General features: G+C 42.9%; 4 protein-coding genes across 4 annotated transcripts; 1 reads left to right on the plus strand and 3 right to left on the minus strand.

Moving 5' to 3' along the window:
• The first annotated feature begins 15 nt into the window (after positions 1–15).
• LOC110034153 (ribosomal protein S10, mitochondrial) lies at positions 16–8,144 on the plus strand. Its single transcript, XM_020738441.1, has 2 exons — positions 16–2,856; positions 3,615–8,144. The coding sequence occupies exons 1-2, from the start codon at positions 2,614–2,616 to the stop codon at positions 3,741–3,743; spliced, it is 372 nt and encodes a 123-aa protein (XP_020594100.1). The 5' UTR covers positions 16–2,613; the 3' UTR covers positions 3,744–8,144.
• LOC110034150 (DNA polymerase-like) lies at positions 5,092–13,573 on the minus strand. The gene is given in 4 exon segments (XM_020738437.1): positions 5,092–5,184; positions 8,062–8,199; positions 8,731–8,898; positions 11,681–13,573. Coding segments are annotated over 4 exon segments (2,292 nt in total).
• A 1,695-nt stretch (positions 13,574–15,268) lies between these two features.
• On the minus strand, positions 15,269–17,909 carry LOC110034151 (DNA polymerase-like). Its single transcript, XM_020738439.1, is given in 1 exon segment — positions 15,269–17,909. A coding segment is annotated over 1 exon segment (2,418 nt). The 5' UTR covers positions 17,687–17,909.
• A 145-nt stretch (positions 17,910–18,054) lies between these two features.
• LOC110034152 (probable DNA-directed RNA polymerase) lies at positions 18,055–19,851 on the minus strand. The gene has a single exon (XM_020738440.1). The coding sequence runs from the start codon at positions 19,849–19,851 to the stop codon at positions 18,055–18,057; it is 1,797 nt and encodes a 598-aa protein (XP_020594099.1).
• Positions 19,852–22,350: the final 2,499 nt, after the last annotated feature.

Genomic DNA, 22,350 nt, shown 5'->3' on the forward strand with positions numbered 1-22,350 from the left:
TTCTCATTCATGGATGGATCATCCGGGTACAATCAAATTAAGATGGCACCGGAAGATGCGACACTCACAGCCTTCAGAACGCCGATTGGAAGAGATTGCTACACAGTGATGCCGTTTGGGTTAAAGAATGCTGGCGCAACATACCAACAAGCCATGACAAAGATTTTCGACGACCTCATCCACAATCAAGTCGAATGCTACGTGGATGATTTGGTCATCAAGAGCAAACGGAAGGAAAACTTCATGCATGATTTGAGAATTGTCTTTGAACGGTTACGACAATTTCACCTAAAAATGAATCCCTTAAAGTGCGCCTTCGGTGTCACCTCCGGGAAATTTTTTGGATTCGTTGTCCGGCACCGTGGAATCGAAATCGATCCAGAGAAGATTCAAGCCATCTTGGAAATGCCACCCCCTAGAACCTTGAAGCAACTGCGATCCTTTCAAGGGAAGTTGGCGTATCTAAGACGCTCAGAAGCTTAGACACTACATGCTCTCTCATAAGGTCACCCTTATTTCGAAGTTCAACCCGTTGCAATCTTTGATGACTCGACCGACACTCTCCGGAAGACTAGCAAGATGGTCGATGATATTACTACAGTTTGACATCACTTTCGTACCTCTTCGTGCTGTTAAAGGACAAGTGTTAGCGGACTTTCTCGCAGCGCACCCGATACCGGCCGAATCCCCTCTCAACGATGATTTGCCGGACGAACAGATAATGAGCCTGGGAAGCCCCGGTAGCCAACGCTGGGAGATGTACTTCGATGGAGCTTCATCAGCAAAGAAAGAGAAAGAATTACAAGCGATAGTGCCCGACAGAGCAGGAATTGGACTAATCTTTATCACACCAGATCAGGGAATGTTAAGGATTTAGCAGAGCCGTGTACGAACAACGAAGCAGAATACGAAGCACTGATAACAGGGCTGGAATTGGCGATCTTAATGGACATAACAGACATCGACGTCTATGGCGATTCGCAGCTTAGAATCCAACAAGTAGCCGGACAGTACAAGATTCTGAAACCCAGATTGGAACAGTACCACCGCTACACGATGAAGTTACTAGAACAGATTCCCAATGTGACGTTGCACAGAATTCCTCGGGGATTGCAGATGCTTTGGCCAAGCTCGCGAAAGAATTTGCATGCCCACAGGAAGACCTCATCGACATAACGGTTCAAGGGCGTCAGGTTTTGTCCCAAATTGACATGGACAATTTGCATAAACTGGGGAAAGAGGAAACACTGATAGCAGTTACTGAGTTTACAGAAGATTGGCGTCAACCGTTCATCGACTACTTGCGAACAGGAAAACTATCGGACGATAGATAAGTCAGCAGCACATCAGATACGCAGGAGAGGAACGAAGTACTCGACTGAAAGGAGAGGATGGTCTTTTTTCGAGCAGTAGACCTGCCCTAAAGGACTCTTTCTCTTTAGGAAGAGGGCTGCCACTGGCGATCACTCAACCAAGCAAGCAGCCCCGGGAGGAAAAGATTTTGAGCACTCGGGCAGGCGCGGATAATTCTTGGTTGGCTATCTTTTTGGGAAGGCGCTAGATAAAGACTTATAGAATCAAGAAAATGAGAGACTCGGCCGGTTGACTCGAATTCGAATGAAAAAAGAAAAAAAAAACGTGAGCGCTTTCGTCTTCAATGAGGAATAAGGGACGGAGCTTGAAGAAGCGAGCCTAGCCTATTACATTGCTTTATATGGCTGATTAGTCTGAGTCAAGCGCTAGCGCCCCTCTGAAGTAAGGTAAGGCTATTCTGCTATCAATGAGTTTTTGATGCAAAAACGTTGGAATGACGAGACTGATTCCCCAGCGCTGAAATGCAGCAATAATGGAACGCATCGGCCGGGCACAGCTACGCATGGAAGACGGTCAACTTGACTGAACTGAACAAACTAGCGTTGGTTTGAAATGCACCCCAAAAGAGTCAGGCGTGGGTAAGAGGGTATCCACCCCGACAGTTTGAGGGAAGAGACGACTGTCTTGATGATATCATCTCTTCTATCTCCCCTTCTTGAATGGCAGAGGGCGAAACCTCTTCGTGCAACTCTTCCCGGGAAGTGAATTTGCTTCTTCTCCTTTTTCAGAAGAACTGAGTGAGTGGTCCTCTTCAAGCTGTAACCACCACTTGTCCTCCAGATCGATTTCCATCTCCTCGCTAAAAAGAACCTGGCATCCGCAGGGATGCGGCCCCGGTGAATTATTGGTCTGGTTCCGGCGGTCTTGGAACAGAACATAGAGATCCGCCCAGTTTCTCTTCGGCTTCATTTCAGAAGATCCAATTTGGGGGCGCCCCATCTTCTCAAATCTTCTCTCAGAGTTGTTGTCACCGATGGCTCTTTCATCAGGTCAGCAGAGGAGTCTTGCATGCTTGCTTGCGGTACCGTTGTCGATCCAGCCCATCTTCTTCGTCAGAAAACGGAAAACACTTCGTCCAGTGCTCAGGCTTCTGATTCGAGGTTTGGTTTGGTCCTACTTCTGATTTGGAAAAAGGGAGGGGAGCCTTAACCCGAATTCTAAACCGGCGTGGCACTGCCTTCTGATCAATAGAACAGGAAGAGGAGAAAAGAAAGACCACCAAAAGTCACGACCACCAAGATGCGCATAATGATTCGATCTTTTGATAACCCATTTTTTGAAAACCACCATTTTTGGGGGCTGACGCGTGACACACGGAAGATTGGATTGCCTGAATCACGAGTCTTATATACTGTGTTACGATCACCTCATATTGATAAAAAGTCCAGAGAACAATTTGAAATGGAAATCAAGACAAAATTTCTTGTCATAAAAACGGAAACGCATGAATTGCGCAAGAAGTTCTTTCGGTTAAAACGCCGTGCGACTCGTAGGACATAAGACTTTTTGGTCAGGCCAAAAATCTTGCCGACTGGATGCTCCTACCCCACCATGCCTAGCCCTTGACCTTAAGAAGAGGAGGTATGAAGCGTGGGAAACTATGCAAGAAGTGTATGATACAAGATGTCACCTTAAGGAGTGGCGGCAAAACTAGAAATTGATCAACGCGAGTGAACTGTGCTTAGACGCTTCGTCAAACCGCACCGCATCTACGGGGGGAGCTGATGGATGAGTCTAGCGCCTTTCGATTCACGGAATGTGATCTGGGACACGATGGGAGTTAGCGTGCCTCGGTAGGCAAGAGATCACCGGAGTCTAGCACAAGATCGCCCTTTCTTGCTGGCATGGGGTCAACCTGTGAACAAGGTAAACCCAATGGGATGGGAACCAAAAAACGGGAGGTACCGCATTGGGCAGAAGACGATCCAAAAAGCGAAGGCTCACCCTTCAAAGTGCCGGGTGAGATAGGAGGTAGCTTGCTTCCAAACCGGCCCGGCCGCGAGGAATCAAGAGATCTTTGCCGGTGCTGACTTGGATCTCGGGTGACGGAAGAAGGCGGCCAGAAGCGACGAGCAGTCGCGGTCGAAGCTTGGCTCTAGCCAATAGGCTAGCAGTAAGCTTGGCTACAGCGAAGCGCTTACCAGAAAGGGCCTTCGCCACTTGAGCCGTATGCGGGGGAACTCGCACGTGCGGTTCTGAGGGGGGGGGAGAACGTCGGTTGAGCCATTCCATCCCAATAGCGTATATTTGGAGCTCAATATGAAATTCGTCTTTCTTGCAAGACCCGTTCGGATAAGGGCAAACTCCAGAGATTGCTTCGAAGTCAGATCCTTGCCTTTACCCTTTCCTCAACCAGAAAAACATTCTAAATTGACTCTCTTTTAGTCAAAACAATTTTCTCTTTTCTGACGCGCAGTGTCTGACTGTTCCCTGCTGTTGTGGCTTTCTCATTCTTTTCTTGTACTACACCAACCTCTCGATATGCCCGAGAAAAAAGGAACGTGGGAAATCTTCCCCGGGTGTCTGAGAACCCTATCTAGGGCACCTCCGCATTACCATGCTGCTGGGACGTCAAAGTGTATTTGTTACCAATTTTGATTGTCTTCTAGAATGAGTTCTTTTTGTCTTTCTTTTCTCTAACGCCTTACTTCTGGAATTCAGTTATTAGGGAAGAAGTCAAAGTAGTTCATTACGGACATCCCCCTCCTCAACCCCCAAATGTTGTGAGCGAGTTGGGTGCTTGAGAAGGACCAATCAGAGGCAGGAAATGCATCCATTCCATCCATGTACGTATCAAAAACTGATGGAGGTCATCAGGCAGCCTATCCGAACGGGACAAAGAGTTGAGTTGGTTGTCGAAAAGCCCCATTCCATTCGGCTTCGGATAAAGATGAAAGACTGCATGGGCTTTAGCACTCGACTGAAAGGATAGGCGCTAGTAGGCGCACCCCGACAAAAGAGAAATTCTATGAAGAAGGCATCAGGTCGCAGCTTACTGACTAATGAAAGTGTGCGCCTTAAGCCTGAATACTCAGGGCAAGTTCAGCCTTGACTTGCTAGTGCGGCAGATTCCTTTCATGATCGGACTACCTATCTTTCTGCTTCAAATCTGTATTCAGAGCTTTTTTCCAACTACTGGGACTACTCCTTTACAGCACAAAGCCCTCAATTGAATATGCTACTGCTCTGACTTTAGACCAGAATCCGAGCATTGAAGCAAGCTTTTTGTCGCACCATAACCGAGTCTCTCCTTTCAGCTCTGACCAATCCACCCGTCATTGCTCAGAACTGTGCTCCTTACTCCTTGACTGTCTGGTATGGCCACTTTTGCTTGATGTCTGGCTCACCCCATCATTCACCCGAATTGTTTGTTCAATTAGAGTCGTATGAACCATTTTTGAATAATTCAAATTATAATGCGCCTGGCTTTCGTAGGGTTATTTTACTTGAAAGTCACGACGTTTCTGCATTGGTGGAGTCGGTCATGGGGACGGAGGTACCTTTTTCCAAAATCTCAATACCTGCTACTGGCCCAGTGTTTAATGCAGTTGGTTTAGGTGTGATGGTAGCTTTCTTTCTTGTTGTCGGTGTCGGTCTGTTTCCTGAGGGTGTAATATGCCCTTAATGCATTACAACTGACATTGAAAATGATTAGCTTCTTCTGTCAAGCTAAAATGTGGTGAGCTATTAGAACTGAGAAACTGTCAGATGAATGAATCATTGACAATGGGTTAGTAGTAAAAAGTGTTCATGATACTGCATCTCAGGTTGCAGCAAGAACTTCATATCCTTAACAGGAGAATAAGTTGTCTGCAAAGTCAAAATGCGGCTATCAGAAATTGCTAGCAACACTGAGAGAAAGTCTCTTTGTATCAAGATGTGTGCCGTTAGAGTCATGATTCTGAGTTCTTGCTTCAATCTTTCACTTTTTCTTTCTCCGGTAGGAATGATCAGTAGATGTGTCTAAATCATTAGAAGCAGCCAATCTCACTCAACTGAGGATAACTACACTAAATGGATACATAGTACTTTTCTCACTCAACATGAAAATTCTCTTTCTAACAACACAGTAGGACTAGGGAATAGATTCTCAAGAAGTCCGGAGTTCTTCTCCGGGTTCCCTTGTGGATATTCTACTCAGATTTGTTGAAGAAACAAAACACATTAGGGGGTTCCGATTTAGGACCCTCAGTTTCTCTTTAGCCTGTGTCGAGGCGAAACAAACAAGATTTAACTCATGTAGATCTACTCTTCTAGCGCGTAGGAAGCTGCTGAACTCAAGCGACTCTGCCGGGTAGCTCTATGCGCCTAGCTGGTGCTCTCTTGTGTAGTTTAGCTTGGTTGGGGATCTTACTAGCGGTATTCTATAAGAGAGAACGACGAGCGAGTTGTCTGGACCAAGGGAGTAAATAGTTGACCATATAAGTCAAAAAGAATTTCTTGCAGTCATATTACTCTATCTGAAAAGAATTCATTAATGAGAAGACTAGTTTCTCAAAGAAAAAAGTACCCTAGCCTATTCTCTCTTCTTAAGATGAACTTCATTTCTCATTCAATTTGTTTTCCATTAATGAATTTGAGATTGAAGAGTACTACTATTCTTTCTATCTAGAATCTATTAGTCTGAGATTTCTATATCTACCATTCTTTGGAGTAGATCTTTTTGTTCTGTTGAATGTTGACTCGTGGAGCTATCAGCTGATATCTCTAAAGATTGAACGGAGGATGGTCTTCTATTTAGAAGAAAGAGGATGGATTGGTCTGAATGTTATGGTTGCTTGCCTACAGATGCGACTTTCAAATCTGGTTTCTTTCCCCTTTCAAAGAAAGAAAATGGGAATTGTTGACAGAGTGTACAAGCTTGACTTAAGCGAAGATTCCAATCAGTCTTATTTTAGATAAGGTTATGCCCTTAGTTGGAGAAGTTTCAGTTTCTAAACTCATATCATCTTTTCTTAATCTTCCTATAAGATGAACAGTACCTGTGTTATTCATGGTTTTCTTTCAGTTTGGTGTTATTGTCACTTTCATGCTACTTCACATGTTTTATTATTGAGTAAGTTATTCCCACTGATTTACTGTTGTGTTTGCATGAGATGTTGGTGTTATCATGATTTTATTATGGTTAAGTGAAAATGGGAATTTCCATAAAATGATTCACACTTTCAAAATCTATTTGAATTTTGTTCTTTTTCAATATCTATTTGAATTTTCCTCATCTGAGTCAGACCCAGCATTGACAGTCTGTGGACTAGCGAACGAGAGCTTGAAGGTATGCTTTTTTCTCTTGCTCATAGGAAGAAGTTTAGGCCTTGAAAGATACCTTGTTGATGAAGCTAAGATGGATTTGATGTCAGATGCCCCCAACCCCCGTTTTGTCTATATAAACCTAGCCAACAATTCGATCTTGAGTTGGTTCAAAGTTGAGGATTCAGAGCAGATCAACTCCAGGTTTGGTTCCGCAGCTTCTAAAAAGTAAGATCGTGAAGATCTTACGAAGCCCCTGTCTAGTGTCCACTCCTTTCTAAGGGTTCCAAACCTCTTCTCCTTCCCCTCCTAAGGCATTCCTTCCCCTTTCATTCATTCCTAAGGAGCTAACGAACAAGCGGCGGAATAGACAGAAAGCGCAGGGATCTTAGAGAAGACAGTGAATGTGATCAAGACAGTTACAGTTCAATAAAGTGCTTTTCTCATTTTCTCATAGGATATATCCAGCAGTGCCCTTTTAGTCTCTGTGCCCTTTACTAGGGGTTTAGTTGTCTAGTGCCAGTGCCCTTAGATAAAGTTCCATTCCAGCGATTGGACCCTCTCTTACATCCCGTGGTAATTGGTGCCTTCCAGCGAGCAGCTAGTACAATCTTGGGGTCAATTTTCTTTGATTTGAAGTCAGCTCCTTGGCCAGCTTTCAAAGGGGTGGTCTTTTCCGGACACTTGGGTTGGAAATCCAGGTTCTGAGTGGGGAAGAGGGCATTTCTAGTGAACCCAAGGACTTTTAGTTAGTACCGCCCTGTTTTATCGGTCTTCGAAGCGAGCCTATCAAATTCACTTCTTGCATCCCTTGTTCTAGGTAGAGGTACCATCGGGATCGGGACAACATTCCAATCGGCAATTGGCCCCGTAATGAATGAAAATAGGTCAAATAGCTTATAGAAAGGGATTAATCAACTTGTACTCTAGCTGGTATGACGAAGTTAAGGGACTCTCCTAAGAGAGGCTCGAACGTAGCCCATTCAGTTGGTGATTAATTAACCGTTCCTTGCTGTTGTTGTTTAGTTCACAGATCGGGGGTTGCGATCAAGGAAACACATCTGTACTTCTGACTTCCAGCGTAGTGAAACTCTAGTCAGCACGATGTTGCGAAGGGACGAAACAATAAAGAGGGCTATGATTTATTTGGGTTGTATAAAAGGGGCAAGGAAGACGGCTATGGGGTGCAAATCTGACTTCTTTCCTTTCCCTGCTGTTGAATGGGACTCCCCAAGCCTTCAGTGTGCAAATGCCTTTGCTTTGGTCTCTGCGGCACTTCGACTGAAGTGAATATATATTATTATATATAATATATAAGAAAGAATAAAAAAGGAAGACTCTATTAATGAGGTTTAAGCGAGATTTTGTCTAGATCGTCGGAGTCGGAGAAAGCAAGGTGCTAGAGGATAGTGAGAAACTCAGAATAAATGATCTTCTAACGGAAGAGGATTCCCCGGTATCAGACTCTACTAGAACATCATCCGATGAAGCTACATCGGTTACCAAAGCATCTTCTGACTGAGCAGCAGAAAGTGATTCGAAAACAGAAACACCCGATGGAGTCCATTTCTTGGCCGACTTTCATTCAAATGGTGAGTCCAGCCATTCTTCTAGCAGAAGCACACCTTATAGAATTATAGAAAGGATAAAAGTCCTAAAGGAAAGACCCATACCGTCTTCCTCTGATCAAAAGGGAGCCCTTTATTGAACTTCAACCGTGGGAACACACTCTTACTCGAAAGAAGGAAAGTCAATACAGGTGCCGCTTCTTTAATCGTAAAGTGCTTCCCTTGATCGGGTTGACGAGCTTACCCTGGGTTATACTAGAATAGCCAGATTGGCGAACTAAAGAAGAGTCATAATAAGCCAAGAAGGGGAAATGAAACCTCTGAGATCTTCTTCGAATCCGGATCCAGATATGGAACATCTCAAAAAAGATCTCTCTGAACATATCTAGCGCCTTCTTAATCTCAAACTCAAAATGAGTTTTCAAAAGAGTGTTCATTAGTTGACAGCTATTTAGTAGTAACCATTTGGATTTCTTCTTATGTATTAAGTCTTAATAGCTAGAAGGAATCTGACTGTAAGCTAGTAGTCCAACTACTGTACCCTGAGAATACTAGCAGTAAGTAGTATGTTTTTCCAGATGTTCAGAGAATTCTCCCATAGAATTAGACAGATCGCCTCGAAGCTGACTGAGGCAATGACCAGAGAGAGTAGATCTGGCTTCCGGCTATGAGGATGGCGAAACCCATTATCATCCTGACATAACAGACTCTAGAATTTCAAAATGTGTTTGAGATCAATATGAGAATGAAAGCCTGTCAGCGGTTAAGTCAGCGAGACCATAAGCCCCTTTATAGATAGGGGCGGTCAGAGGCACTGTCAACCTTAACCGGCACACGCACCTGCATAATCAACTGATCCCGAAACTTCCCTCAGGTTAAACAACCGAATCTCCTAGCTCCACAAATGGGTAGTATGAACAAGTCGGGAAATCTATTGGCTGTTGTAGTAACTGGTTGGTGTAGGAGCATACGCATAAGAAAAAAGCCAATTTTTCCGTATTTTCAGGTAAAAGACCAAGCCAATCGAATCAAAGAAGTCAATAACTCACTCAATAAGAGGATCTTCTTAAAGAGGTAGAGTAACGGGAACTGACCAATGACGAGAGCTTAACGAAGGACTCATTTCCATAGCGGGAGCGTACGCGAGGAGCTAATCACGAGGGTGGTATCGATATCATCATTTTCGTCTAGATATGGTTCATTTGGCAAAGTCACTAAATCTTCAATTACATACACAGAACAAAAAAAGTCTGGTTTGGTATATCCTTGTCCCGCCCCTTTGCAACCCATGATAACTATCACGAAATATTCCAAGGCTCTGCAAAGAGGTTCCACTCCACGGAAGCCCTTCCTTATGTCGGTGAAACCAACAGATTAGCAGACTAAGCGCCCATGAGGCAATGAAATTGTTTGATTCTCAGAGGCTCTTAAAAGCCCTATTATGCCTTCTTTGAAACTTGCTTAGCTTGACTGGTGGTATTTTGGAGAGGGTTTTCGAGATCCGGTGGCGGAGGTGAGTGTTGTCCTCTAAGCTAACTCCCTGATTCCTTCTGTTGTGCCTGCCGATTCGATTACTCCTGAAAAGTGGCATCGGCTTCTGACTTTGAAAATTGGAAGCGGACAAGTGAGTAGTTTAATATCAGACAGGTGGCTAGCCGACATGCCCAAAAGGACTCAGCTGAAAGATTAAAGAGGACCATAGGCCGCAGAAAATAACTATACGCCAGCTCGAGTGCAAGCTAAAGTTCCAGTTGTTCCGACTATCGGCTACCTCTCTGACTACCGGAAGTAGAAGGGCATACTCTAAGCTGACTTGACATGGCGAGTGCTTATTCAAAAAGCGATTCTCACCCTAGGGTTAGGTATCATAATAGAGTCAAGTAGGACAGAACGATTAGCTTAGCAGTGAACAAGAATCATTCAATCAGCTCCAGAGCTGGGAGTTCTTTTGCTATTTCAAATAGGAGGTCTTATGAAGAAGAAATGAACTGAGATAGAGATAGAGGCAAGGCAGAATAAGCGATGTTGGAGGCAGGGCTCCTAGAAGAGAAGCTCATACCCAAAGGGAAATGATCCTTAGGTCAGAAAGGCCCCTCTCTTCACTAAGCTAAGCCGGAAAGAGAGAGAGAGTGAGATCCGAGCATAGCCATAGATGTGGAACTCTTTCGAAAGAGGTAGGAATTCTTCGCTAAAAAAAGAGGACAGGTGCGCAGCGGTTCGTAATCGTAGCAAGTGACATCTTCAATCAAGAAAGACCTGGCTCAAGGGAAGAGAGTTCCTTCACTTCCGGGCTGAAAGAAGCGAGTGACTCTCGCGGGTATCTATCAACATATAGAGATGTCGCCCCTGTCGCTGCACTTGGAGGCCTTATCACTGTTGGTGCTTTTCATAGCGTAGTAGAGTAGCCAAGGGCGTAAGCTAAATTCTACTCCTTTTCTCTGGGGTTCGGAAGAATAGAATCTTTTGCCCTTCGACTCCGATATTCTATTCTATTCTAGAATATAGAACGGCAATATCCCCTGCTGCTGCCGTTGAAGGAATAAGGGCTACTATTGATGAAAATGCTATATAAGAAGTTCTTGTCTCTTTCCCGCAAACTGATTGACCGAGTTTGAAAGAAGGACCTGTTGGTCTTTTCGTTCGTTATATAGCGATAATAGCCCATTCATTACCTTCCTTTCTGATCGAATCCGAACATCAATTTGTTATCACGCAGTGCAACAGGCAAGAAATGAAATCGAAGAATTGTATGCCCTTTCTTTCAATTGAGCTGATCGCCTCGCTTCGCTAGTTAGAGTTGTGCTCTTCCTGAGCTGATTGCGTGCGCCTAGAGCTGTGTTGACAGAGCTACTTCTTGCTGTATGCCCACCAAAGCACAGACTCTACTCACCCACTACTGGACTCTTCTACGGGCTGGTGAGACTATTCCACTACAGATTGATGGACTGACTAATTTGCTGACTGATTCAAGGCAATGATAATTGACGGTTCGGTGATCGAGCGAAGATAGACGACAACTGTAAGCTCTATTGTGCTCGCTTGTTTAGGTGTTTAGGATAAGGGGCTACTCATTCCCATTACAGTCAATCAGTCGAAACATCAGAGGAGAATTGAGATTTTTATTCTTTGATTCAATAATCTCGTGTATAATAGTATTAAGGTAGGAATGAGAAGTCAAATCTGATACGTACTTCGTGTTGCTTAGGCGTCGTTGTCAGGTTCTTGTTCTCTCTAATTTTTCTTTGAGAAAGTGATTTTCAATCTTGAGTTGTTTGACTTCATTCCTTAGTGATTGAATTATGAGTATTCCTCTGTTATTTAGGCATGACAAGTCTGTGACCTCGATTGGTTCAGAATCTACCCAGAGATCACTGTGATAGACTGGCATCCTCTTGTTACTGAGATTTAGACCTATTTTTTTTGACCAATGTGTCTTTCTTTATGATGTTAAGAGAGTGCCAATCAACCTTGAAGTTGGAAGAAACCTGTACCTGTTCTGTACGAGCTGGGTCAGTGTACTGTGCCTCAAACCATTCTGGATAGACCTGGTTTTTAGCTGGTCCCTTAACACCTTTTCCATCTATTGTGTTGTAAGAATAGCATTTCGGTGCTAAAAAGTATCCTTTTATGATTCTATCCTCTAGCTTCAACTTGCCTAAGACAGATGAAGAAAGAACTTCTTCAGGTAGTGGCTGACCAAGCACAACTGAGTCAGTGTCTGTGTAGTAGCTGTCTTCTCTTGAGATATAGGGGAACATATAGATCCTAGCGGAGGCAGTTATCGCAGCTGCTAGTTGTACAGCTGAATTCTTCGGTGGGTTCCAATAATCTGAGTCCGTCTCGGTATTGCTATGGTAGGAAACGATGTAGTTGTTCTCGCTAAGCATATAAAAGGATATTAACTAACTCTTCCTGATCAAATGTTTGAATCGATTTTCATCGCAGACATCGGTGACCGTGCATTTTGGGTTAATACCAAATCTACCGTATAGCGAATTCATAAGGATCTTGTACACAAAGGCCAAGGCATCATTACCTTCTTTCCTTGCCTCTAACCTACTCTCAAAGAGTGTGCTAACAAAGTCCTTGAATGGGCTTTCCATTCTCTCATAGAGGTATCCTGAGATTGGGATCACAGTGTAGCCTAAGCTTTTTGCATACTTTAACTCCTCACTATAGTAGACTCCAACAAATTCCCCGGTTGGAAAGAGAAGAGTCTGATTCTTGTCTCGATAGGGTAGAAATGGCCTCTTTAGAGTCTTCGGACATACCACATATGCCTCAATAAAGCCAAACAAGCTATCATCTAAGTCCTTGCCAACCAGATTTCCATGCCAGACTGGATCACCACCAGGCATTGGGAATTCCTTCATTACAAAGGGATAGAGAGAGTTCACATCGTAGTAGTATAGGTCCTCGCCATATGGCTTGTATGTATCTGTATGACCACCATAGTATCCCCGCCTTATAAAGGAGTCTTCATTCTTATTTGGGATGTGGATAGGCCAATTCTTTGAGTCGTAGTATTTCAGACGATAGATGCTTAGAGCCAATGAGGAAAGTGTAATCTTGCTTTCTATGTCCACGTTATACAGCTTCCAATAAATCTCTTGAGCTTTTTGCATTCTACCTCCAAGGAGAAGGATGTCCTGCTTCATATAGTCTAACAAGCTTTTTTTCATACTGACCAGATTTGACAGTTTCACCTCATCATATGGGATTGAGCCTTTCTGGCCTAGATCCGGGCATAGATTATTAGCTAGGTCGCTCAGTTTGCCTGGTAGAAGATTCAAGGAGTCTCTGAAGCAGAATAACTTCTTCTTACCAGAATAGACAGCTATCTCGTAAAGCCTATGGTTCCTAACCAGTGGTTTGAGCTTGTAGCTCTTATGATGACATGCTAGGTGCTTAAGCAAGAAAATACCATCGAATCTAGATAAATTGTGAAAGTAAATAGTGAAAGCTGATTTTTCTTTTCTAACAATCGCTAATATCCTTTTGATAAAGTCAAAAAGAACCTTAGTACTCCTTTCTTCAAAGGAATCCAAGATTATAGAGTGGTCTTCGCTGAAGTAAGTATCGATCAATCGATTCTTGATCTCTTTACCAGGACGAACCAACAAGAGACCTACTGCATAAGGCTTATGTTCGTTATCGATCAGTATAGTCTCGGTATCGGCAACTAGGAATGGTTTCAGCTCTGTGCGAGATGGTTTGAGTGCTTGGATATGCCTTGGATAGCTACGCTGACGATTTCGGATTGCTCTTGCAGTTATTGGCTCGATCTCACTCAATCCGGCTTTCATGATTGAAGAAAGTGTGCTATCTCGCGCCTCAGAAGATAGGGAAGGCCTTTGCATCTTGTTGCCGTCCATAGAGACCATAGGCCGCAGAAAATAACTATACGCCAGCTCGAGTGCAAGCTAAAGTTCCAGTTGTTCCGACTATCGGCTACCTCTCTGACTACCGGAAGTAGAAGGGCATACTCTAAGCTGACTTGACATGGCGAGTGCTTATTCAAAAAGCGATTCTCACCCTAGGGTTAGGTATCATAATAGAGTCAAGTAGGACAGAACGATTAGCTTAGCAGTGAACAAGAATCATTCAATCAGCTCCAGAGCTGGGAGTTCTTTTGCTATTTCAAATAGGAGGTCTTATGAAGAAGAAATGAACTGAGATAGAGATAGAGGCAAGGCAGAATAAGCGATGTTGGAGGCAGGGCTCCTAGAAGAGAAGCTCATACCCAAAGGGAAATGATCCTTAGGTCAGAAAGGCCCCTCTCTTCACTAAGCTAAGCCGGAAAGAGAGAGAGAGTGAGATCCGAGCATAGCCATAGATGTGGAACTCTTTCGAAAGAGGTAGGAATTCTTCGCTAAAAAAAGAGGACAGGTGCGCAGCGGTTCGTAATCGTAGCAAGTGACATCTTCAATCAAGAAAGACCTGGCTCAAGGGAAGAGAGTTCCTTCACTTCCGGGCTGAAAGAAGCGAGTGACTCTCGCGGGTATCTATCAACATATAGAGATGTCGCCCCTGTCGCTGCACTTGGAGGCCTTATCACTGTTGGTGCTTTTCATAGCGTAGTAGAGTAGCCAAGGGCGTAAGCTAAATTCTACTCCTTTTCTCTGGGGTTCGGAAGAATAGAATCTTTTGCCCTTCGACTCCGATATTCTATTCTATTCTAGAATATAGAACGGCAATATCCCCTGCTGCTGCCGTTGAAGGAATAAGGGCTACTATTGATGAAAATGCTATATAAGAAGTTCTTGTCTCTTTCCCGCAAACTGATTGACCGAGTTTGAAAGAAGGACCTGTTGGTCTTTTCGTTCGTTATATAGCGATAATAGCCCATTCATTACCTTCCTTTCTGATCGAATCCGAACATCAATTTGTTATCACGCAGTGCAACAGGCAAGAAATGAAATCGAAGAATTGTATGCCCTTTCTTTCAATTGAGCTGATCGCCTCGCTTCGCTAGTTAGAGTTGTGCTCTTCCTGAGCTGATTGCGTGCGCCTAGAGCTGTGTTGACAGAGCTACTTCTTGCTGTATGCCCACCAAAGCACAGACTCTACTCACCCACTACTGGACTCTTCTACGGGCTGGTGAGACTATTCCACTACAGATTGATGGACTGACTAATTTGCTGACTGATTCAAGGCAATGATAATTGACGGTTCGGTGATCGAGCGAAGATAGACGACAACTGTAAGCTCTATTGTGCTCGCTTGTTTAGGTGTTTAGGATAAGGGGCTACTCATTCCCATTACAGTCAATCAGTCGAAACATCAGAGGAGAATTGAGATTTTTATTCTTTGATTCAATAATCTCGTGTATAATAGTATTAAGGTAGGAATGAGAAGTCAAATCTGATACGTACTTCGTGTTGCTTAGGCGTCGTTGTCAGGTTCTTGTTCTCTCTAATTTTTCTTTGAGAAAGTGATTTTCAATCTTGAGTTGTTTGACTTCATTCCTTAGTGATTGAATTATGAGTATTCCTCTGTTATTTAGGCATGACAAGTCTGTGACCTCGATTGGTTCAGAATCTACCCAGAGATCACTGTGATAGACTGGCATCCTCTTGTTACTGAGATTTAGACCTATTTTTTTTGACCAATGTGTCTTTCTTTATGATGTTAAGAGAGTGCCAATCAACCTTGAAGTTGGAAGAAACCTGTACCTGTTCTGTACGAGCTGGGTCAGTGTACTGTGCCTCAAACCATTCTGGATAGACCTGGTTTTTAGCTGGTCCCTTAACACCTTTTCCATCTATTGTGTTGTAAGAATAGCATTTCGGTGCTAAAAAGTATCCTTTTATGATTCTATCCTCTAGCTTCAACTTGCCTAAGACAGATGAAGAAAGAACTTCTTCAGGTAGTGGCTGACCAAGCACAACTGAGTCAGTGTCTGTGTAGTAGCTGTCTTCTCTTGAGATATAGGGGAACATATAGATCCTAGCGGAGGCAGTTATCGCAGCTGCTAGTTGTACAGCTGAATTCTTCGGTGGGTTCCAATAATCTGAGTCCGTCTCGGTATTGCTATGGTAGGAAACGATGTAGTTGTTCTCGCTAAGCATATAAAAGGATATTAACTAACTCTTCCTGATCAAATGTTTGAATCGATTTTCATCGCAGACATCGGTGACCGTGCATTTTGGGTTAATACCAAATCTACCGTATAGCGAATTCATAAGGATCTTGTACACAAAGGCCAAGGCATCATTACCTTCTTTCCTTGCCTCTAACCTACTCTCAAAGAGTGTGCTAACAAAGTCCTTGAATGGGCTTTCCATTCTCTCATAGAGGTATCCTGAGATTGGGATCACAGTGTAGCCTAAGCTTTTTGCATACTTTAACTCCTCACTATAGTAGACTCCAACAAATTCCCCGGTTGGAAAGAGAAGAGTCTGATTCTTGTCTCGATAGGGTAGAAATGGCCTCTTTAGAGTCTTCGGACATACCACATATGCCTCAATAAAGCCAAACAAGCTATCATCTAAGTCCTTACCAACCAGATTTCCATGCCAGACTGGATCACCACCAGGCATTGGGAATTCCTTCATTACAAAGGGATAGAGAGAGTTCACATCGTAGTAGTATAGGTCCTCGCCATATGGCTTGTATGTATCTGTATGACCACCATAGTATCCCCGCCTTATAAAGGAGTCTTCATTCTTATTTGGGATGTGGATAGGCCAATTCTTTGAGTCGTAGTATTTCAGACGATAGATGCTTAGAGCCAATGAGGAAAGTGTAATCTTGCTTTCTATGTCCACGTTATACAGCTTCCAATAAATCTCTTGAGCTTTTTGCATTCTACCTCCAAGGAGAAGGATGTCCTGCTTCATATAGTCTAACAAGCTTTTTTTCATACTGACCAGATTTGACAGTTTCACCTCATCATATGGGATTGAGCCTTTCTGGCCTAGATCCGGGCATAGATTATTAGCTAGGTCGCTCAGTTTGCCTGGTAGAAGATTCAAGGAGTCTCTGAAGCAGAATAACTTCTTCTTACCAGAATAGACAGCTATCTCGTAAAGCCTATGGTTCCTAACCAGTGGTTTGAGCTTGTAGCTCTTATGATGACATGCTAGGTGCTTAAGCAAGAAAATACCATCGAATCTAGATAAATTGTGAAAGTAAATAGTGAAAGCTGATTTTTCTTTTCTAACAATCGCTAATATCCTTTTGATAAAGTCAAAAAGAACCTTAGTACTCCTTTCTTCAAAGGAATCCAAGATTATAGAGTGGTCTTCGCTGAAGTAAGTATCGATCAATCGATTCTTGATCTCTTTACCAGGACGAACCAACAAGAGACCTACTGCATAAGGCTTATGTTCGTTATCGATCAGTATAGTCTCGGTATCGGCAACTAGGAATGGTTTCAGCTCTGTGCGAGATGGTTTGAGTGCTTGGATATGCCTTGGATAGCTACGCTGACGATTTCGGATTGCTCTTGCAGTTATTGGCTCGATCTCACTCAATCCGGCTTTCATGATTGAAGAAAGTGTGCTATCTCTCTCCTCAGAAGATAGGGAAGGCCTATACATCTTTTTGCCGTCCATATAGACTCGGATCATGAGTCGAACTAGATTCTCCCCGTCGTAGATTTCTGCATATTTCAGAATACTTCGATATATTTGAGCATAGACCTCATTCTTTGGAATGAACTCACAATCTTGATAAGTCAAGGGGATAGCGGGACCTGTAGTAAATGAGATCTCCTCTCCGTAAGATCGAATCATAGTCAAGGAAATAGTCAACTTAGCGTAACCAGATAAAGATGGGTAAGCAAACTGGATTAAGAGACCAAGGGTAGCAAGACTGAGTAGGTCAATCTCGTTAACAAGAGGGTAAGGCTTTTTGAAGTGATGTGTAGCAATAATCAACCCTGGATGCGGATCTTGGGTTGTTGTTCGTTCAATCTTTTGATACAAGCGATTCAATAACAGTCCGATAGAAGCTGTATTAGCACTGTCTGTTGTGTATGCCCTCATCTTCATGCTTAATAGTGTACGCAGTAATGGGGTTGACCCGGTTTTGTTTTGAGTTGAAACTGGAATTTTTCCCACCTTTTCTCAAGCTCAGTTAAGGAATGACCGCATACTTGACGAGTATACGTCTCGTAACAGGTCAGTATACCCGAGATATTTTCTTCCCAAGATTCCAGCATCTTCTTGCTTATATTCTCAGGAATATTTTCCCTTAATAAAGAAGAGAACTCCTCTTTGGGGATTACACTACTTTTAGACCTGTTACCCATAACATTAGACTCCCTATTATGTTTCAGAACATTCATATAGATGAAATCGTTGATGATTGAAAGTGGCGGGCCCATGTTACGAAAGACTTCGCTATAAAGAATTGGTATTCAATTGCTTTTTTCAACAGTACTTATAAAGTTATCGTGTACTGTGTATATTGGCCAATTAGAAAATAGCATAGATTCTACTACGTTCATTGCAATATATGCATCCCTCTGATGGATGAAGTTGACGAAGGTAGAGGTAACAGTCTTCTTACGATTTCTCTGAGATGTAGCAATTCTGAGAGTCACCCCACGCTTCTTCTTATGAAGTCTATCATAAACCCATATCTTTGTTGCCTCCATTTTCATAGAATCCTGTACCGTGGTAAAGTAAGGTACTTTATAGAAAACAGGGCGATCCCCTGCTGACGCGATCCAGCCTATATGACGGATCAACCGGATCAGGCAATTCATTCCAGGATATCTCTGATTCCAGAACTGAAAGCAGGCTTTGGCTACAACGCAACAATCCTTATAAGTGATGTAGTGAGAGAGATTGTCTTTCAGATCCATGGTTGTGCTCATTAGAGTTTTGCCATAGATAATAGGCATAAAGAGATTTTTGACTATTTTACGAGTGAGGATTTGGCAAACAGTATTTGATAGAGATTTATTATCGAGTTCTGCTTTCATGAACTCAATGAGTTCTTCGAGCAAGAAAGAATACAAATCTTTGATTTCACCATCTTCGGATGGGATGAGATTCGTTCTCTTAGCCAGGATTTCATCCATCAAGAAGTAACTCATAATCTGATATGCACTCGCTGAGGCATCTTGGGTAATAGGTGTGTTCAAAAGAACATCCGTTTTGTTGTTGCAAAGTCCAATAGCTATGGCCAGGAACTGAAAGGGGTGTTTAGCCTCCCGAGCGAAATCGATCAAATTTTTTTCTAGATTATAGAAGTTATTCAAACACCACTCTTTTGCATGATCGACAGTGATGAACTTCTTATAATGGAAGGCTGCTGCTACCATAATCTGAATTTTCATTTCCTCAGATATAGAATCTTTAGATTCAGTACCAGCAAATAGGATCAGGCTTCTAGCTAGATCACGCTCATGGAAATGCAAGATCCCACTGCGGTAGATTCGACCTCGGAAGTCGAGAAAGGCAGGCAAATAAAAATGATAACCATCGTAGGCTATTGCCAGTTTGATAATGAAATCCTCATAACGAGAACATTGAATGTTCTTATTTAATGTTTGTAACAATTCGCTAAAGCTACAGAATTGATTAATAACCTTATCCTTCATGTGAAACTCTCTAAGTAAGTCATATGCTTTTTTCAAATTCAAAGAAACAAGAAATCTTGGCTTGAGATAACCATATTCAACAAATGAATTCTCATTTTCTAGAATATATTTCAACCAATCACTGTTTATTTTAAAGGCCTGACCCTGCAGCGTGTTCATTACACCACACAGTTTCTTAGAATCTCCCTTTCCCCTTCCTATATAAAGAGAATAATGATGAAGGCTACCGGTACTTAACAGGCGGTAACGATCATATATTTCCCCAGTTGGACCACTTAAATAACCCCCTGATAGATCGGAAAGAGTTCTAGGCTCTTCCCCCGGAGGGCAGGCACTCGTCCAATCAAGAGGTTTGCACACCATTGGCAGGTTGAGCTTGATCGGTAGTAAAGAAATATCAAAGTTGCAGACAGCGTAGAGATGGCTCGGAATAGAATAAGAATTCGATCCTTTCTTCTTCATCACTCGAACATTCCCGTTATTATCATTAATGAATGTGATCAAATCCCTTTCATGCATTAATGAAACTAATCCTAAACCAATGGGATACATCTTTTCCAATTTAGATCTTTTCTTATCTTCATCATCCGTGGTTTCAGTGGACATAGTGAACTTCTTTTTACACCTGCGGTTTCTCAATAATAAAGCTTGGGTACGGACACTATTCTCTAGTCGTTCAACCAAAGTGGAAACACGAATCATTGAATCAACTGAGTGAAAAAGCATACTTAACACATAAACAATTAAGGCCTCAATCGTATATTGACCGAACTCTGAAATCAATTCAATATCATTCTCTTTTTTTAAACGTTTCCTAAGAATATCCTTAGCACATTCATCATCATTCTTTATTAAAATCTTTATTATATTTGGAACACTCCTAAACATAGATTCTTCATCGAATTTCAGAGTAAGGTCCTCAATATCAAGTTGGATCTTATGTAATTCATCTTCTGATAATGGTAAGTGAAATTTTCCTTTACGCAAAATATCGAAGACTTCTTCCTTATACTGATAAGATTCAGTCTTATGTTGACTCTCTTATTTATGAATATTTATTAAATGATAATAAAAAGAATTCCAAAAACTTATTAATTTTTCCTTCTCCTCTTCTTTTCTCGGCACATCAATCATTGATTTAGCTATCCATTTTTTGTGAATCATTGCTTTTTTTTTACCCTTTTTTTGAACCCTTTTTTTCCCAGAAAAGAACTGCTTTTCCAAAACTTTCCTTTTTCTTGCCTGCTTGAGTTCGACTGTCTTCACTTATGGATTGAAAAGAAAACGAGGCGACCGGAGGTGCGTAGCAAAAGAAAGTCGATACCGTACGTATGAAAGCCAGTAAGGTGGTCTGAGATCATAGGCATGAAAAAGAGAAGAAAAAGATGAAAGAACTCCTCAACCCTTCCTCGTACTCTCGGTCCAATCTTCTAAGGGACAGTCTGGGTTGGAAAGCGTACTCTTTCTTAAGAAACTAAGAAAGAGTGCCCTTTAGTTATCGCTTGAGTTGGAATAAAGCCGGAGACCCCTTCCTCTCGAAATCTCAGTTATTGGTACAGAAAACGATAGAAGGAGATTCTTCTGAATCCTGGAAACCAAAACAAGATTTTTCCCTATCTTCCAATCCTTCCTTTCCTACTTGACGGCAATTTCATTCCTTTTTTTTTCTGTTCAGAAAGAGAGTGAGAATGCTTGGCTAAGTAGTGATGTTTTCTTACTGAAATGTCATGAATGCCACTAGTTCGACTATCAGCTTGCTTCTCCTAATGCCAACACCAATCTGAAGGTCGTTTACGCGCTTCACTTGCATTGGCAACGTCGGCCTATCTATATCCAACGTGAGAGACCGATTGCCTGAGTGACTGAGTTCTCAGGAAGGCGTTCTCGAGACATAGCTTTCTAATCCGAAATACCAGCTATTACCTGGTGACCTAGTCACTACTCTTTCTGACAACTGCTCATCTTCCTAGGTGCCTTGTGAAGTTGCTACCCGGAAAGACCAATGGCAATGGTTGACTCAGAAATGACACGTGGAAAGTCTTGTAAAGGAAGCACATACGCTATTCTATGAAAAGAACCGGTCAATGCCCATTCCTGGACCATCCAATTCCTATTCCTCGAGCTAGAAGGAAGACCTTTTATGTACCACATTCCATCCCCTTCGGGAAGTCATTCAGATTGGCCAACCCTTTCCTCAGTCGCTTTAGCACGCTTTCTGCCCGCTGAGGAAAACGCTGTTGAGGAGTGGCAACGGGCCATCCGACAGAAAGACGAACAAATCAGTAGGATGGAGAAGAAAATGGAGGAAATGATGACCGCTATGGCCGCGCTACAGAACAGGCCTCAATCGCCCAGGATAGCGTCTCCAGAGACAGACCAGCCAGAAGTTGTTCATATCCCCGACGAAGAGTTGACTTCTACCAACGGAGATGAACCGCCAAAGAAAGATTCAGTCCAGAGTTTGATACCGGAGAAGGACATCAAACAAATTGTAGAACAACAGGTGAGAGAAGCCCTGGCTCAATCAAAAAGAGGGGCATCGATTCTAAAGGGTAGACCTTACCCGGAGGAGTTCGATACCGTCCAATATCCCACGGGTTTCGTACCACCGTTGTTCAAGACGTTTGATGGGACCGGGAACCCCCGACAGCATGTTGCGCACTTTAGAGCAAGTTGCTGCAACGCGGGGGGTAATGATGCACTACTATTCCGTCAGTTTGTGAGCAGTCTTTCTGGAGTTGCCTTCGACTGGTACGCAGATCTACCCAACGGCTCAGTAAAGACGACGTTCGCGGAATTGGAAGACCTATTCGTTAAACGGTTCGCTGGAGCTCAACACCACATCACTGTAGGTGATCTTGTGGTAGAGAAAGAGAAACCGAACGAAACTTTGGTGGACTACATTCTGCGGTGGATAAATCTGAGCATGAAATGTGAGCCGCCGCTCCAGGAGCAGCATGCGATCGAGATTCTTCTGAAGAGCATCCACGGTCCAGTAGCCTTCTTGCTTAAGGTCAAAACAAAAACATTCGAAAAATGACTTGCCAAGGCCGGGAGTCTCCAAGAAGAGGCCAAGCAGCTTGGATTTCTGGAGAAAGCTGAAAA

This window comes from Phalaenopsis equestris, unplaced genomic scaffold (genome assembly GCF_001263595.1).
Source record: "Phalaenopsis equestris unplaced genomic scaffold, ASM126359v1 Scaffold001362, whole genome shotgun sequence".
Classification (NCBI taxonomy): Eukaryota; Viridiplantae; Streptophyta; class Magnoliopsida; order Asparagales; family Orchidaceae; genus Phalaenopsis; species Phalaenopsis equestris.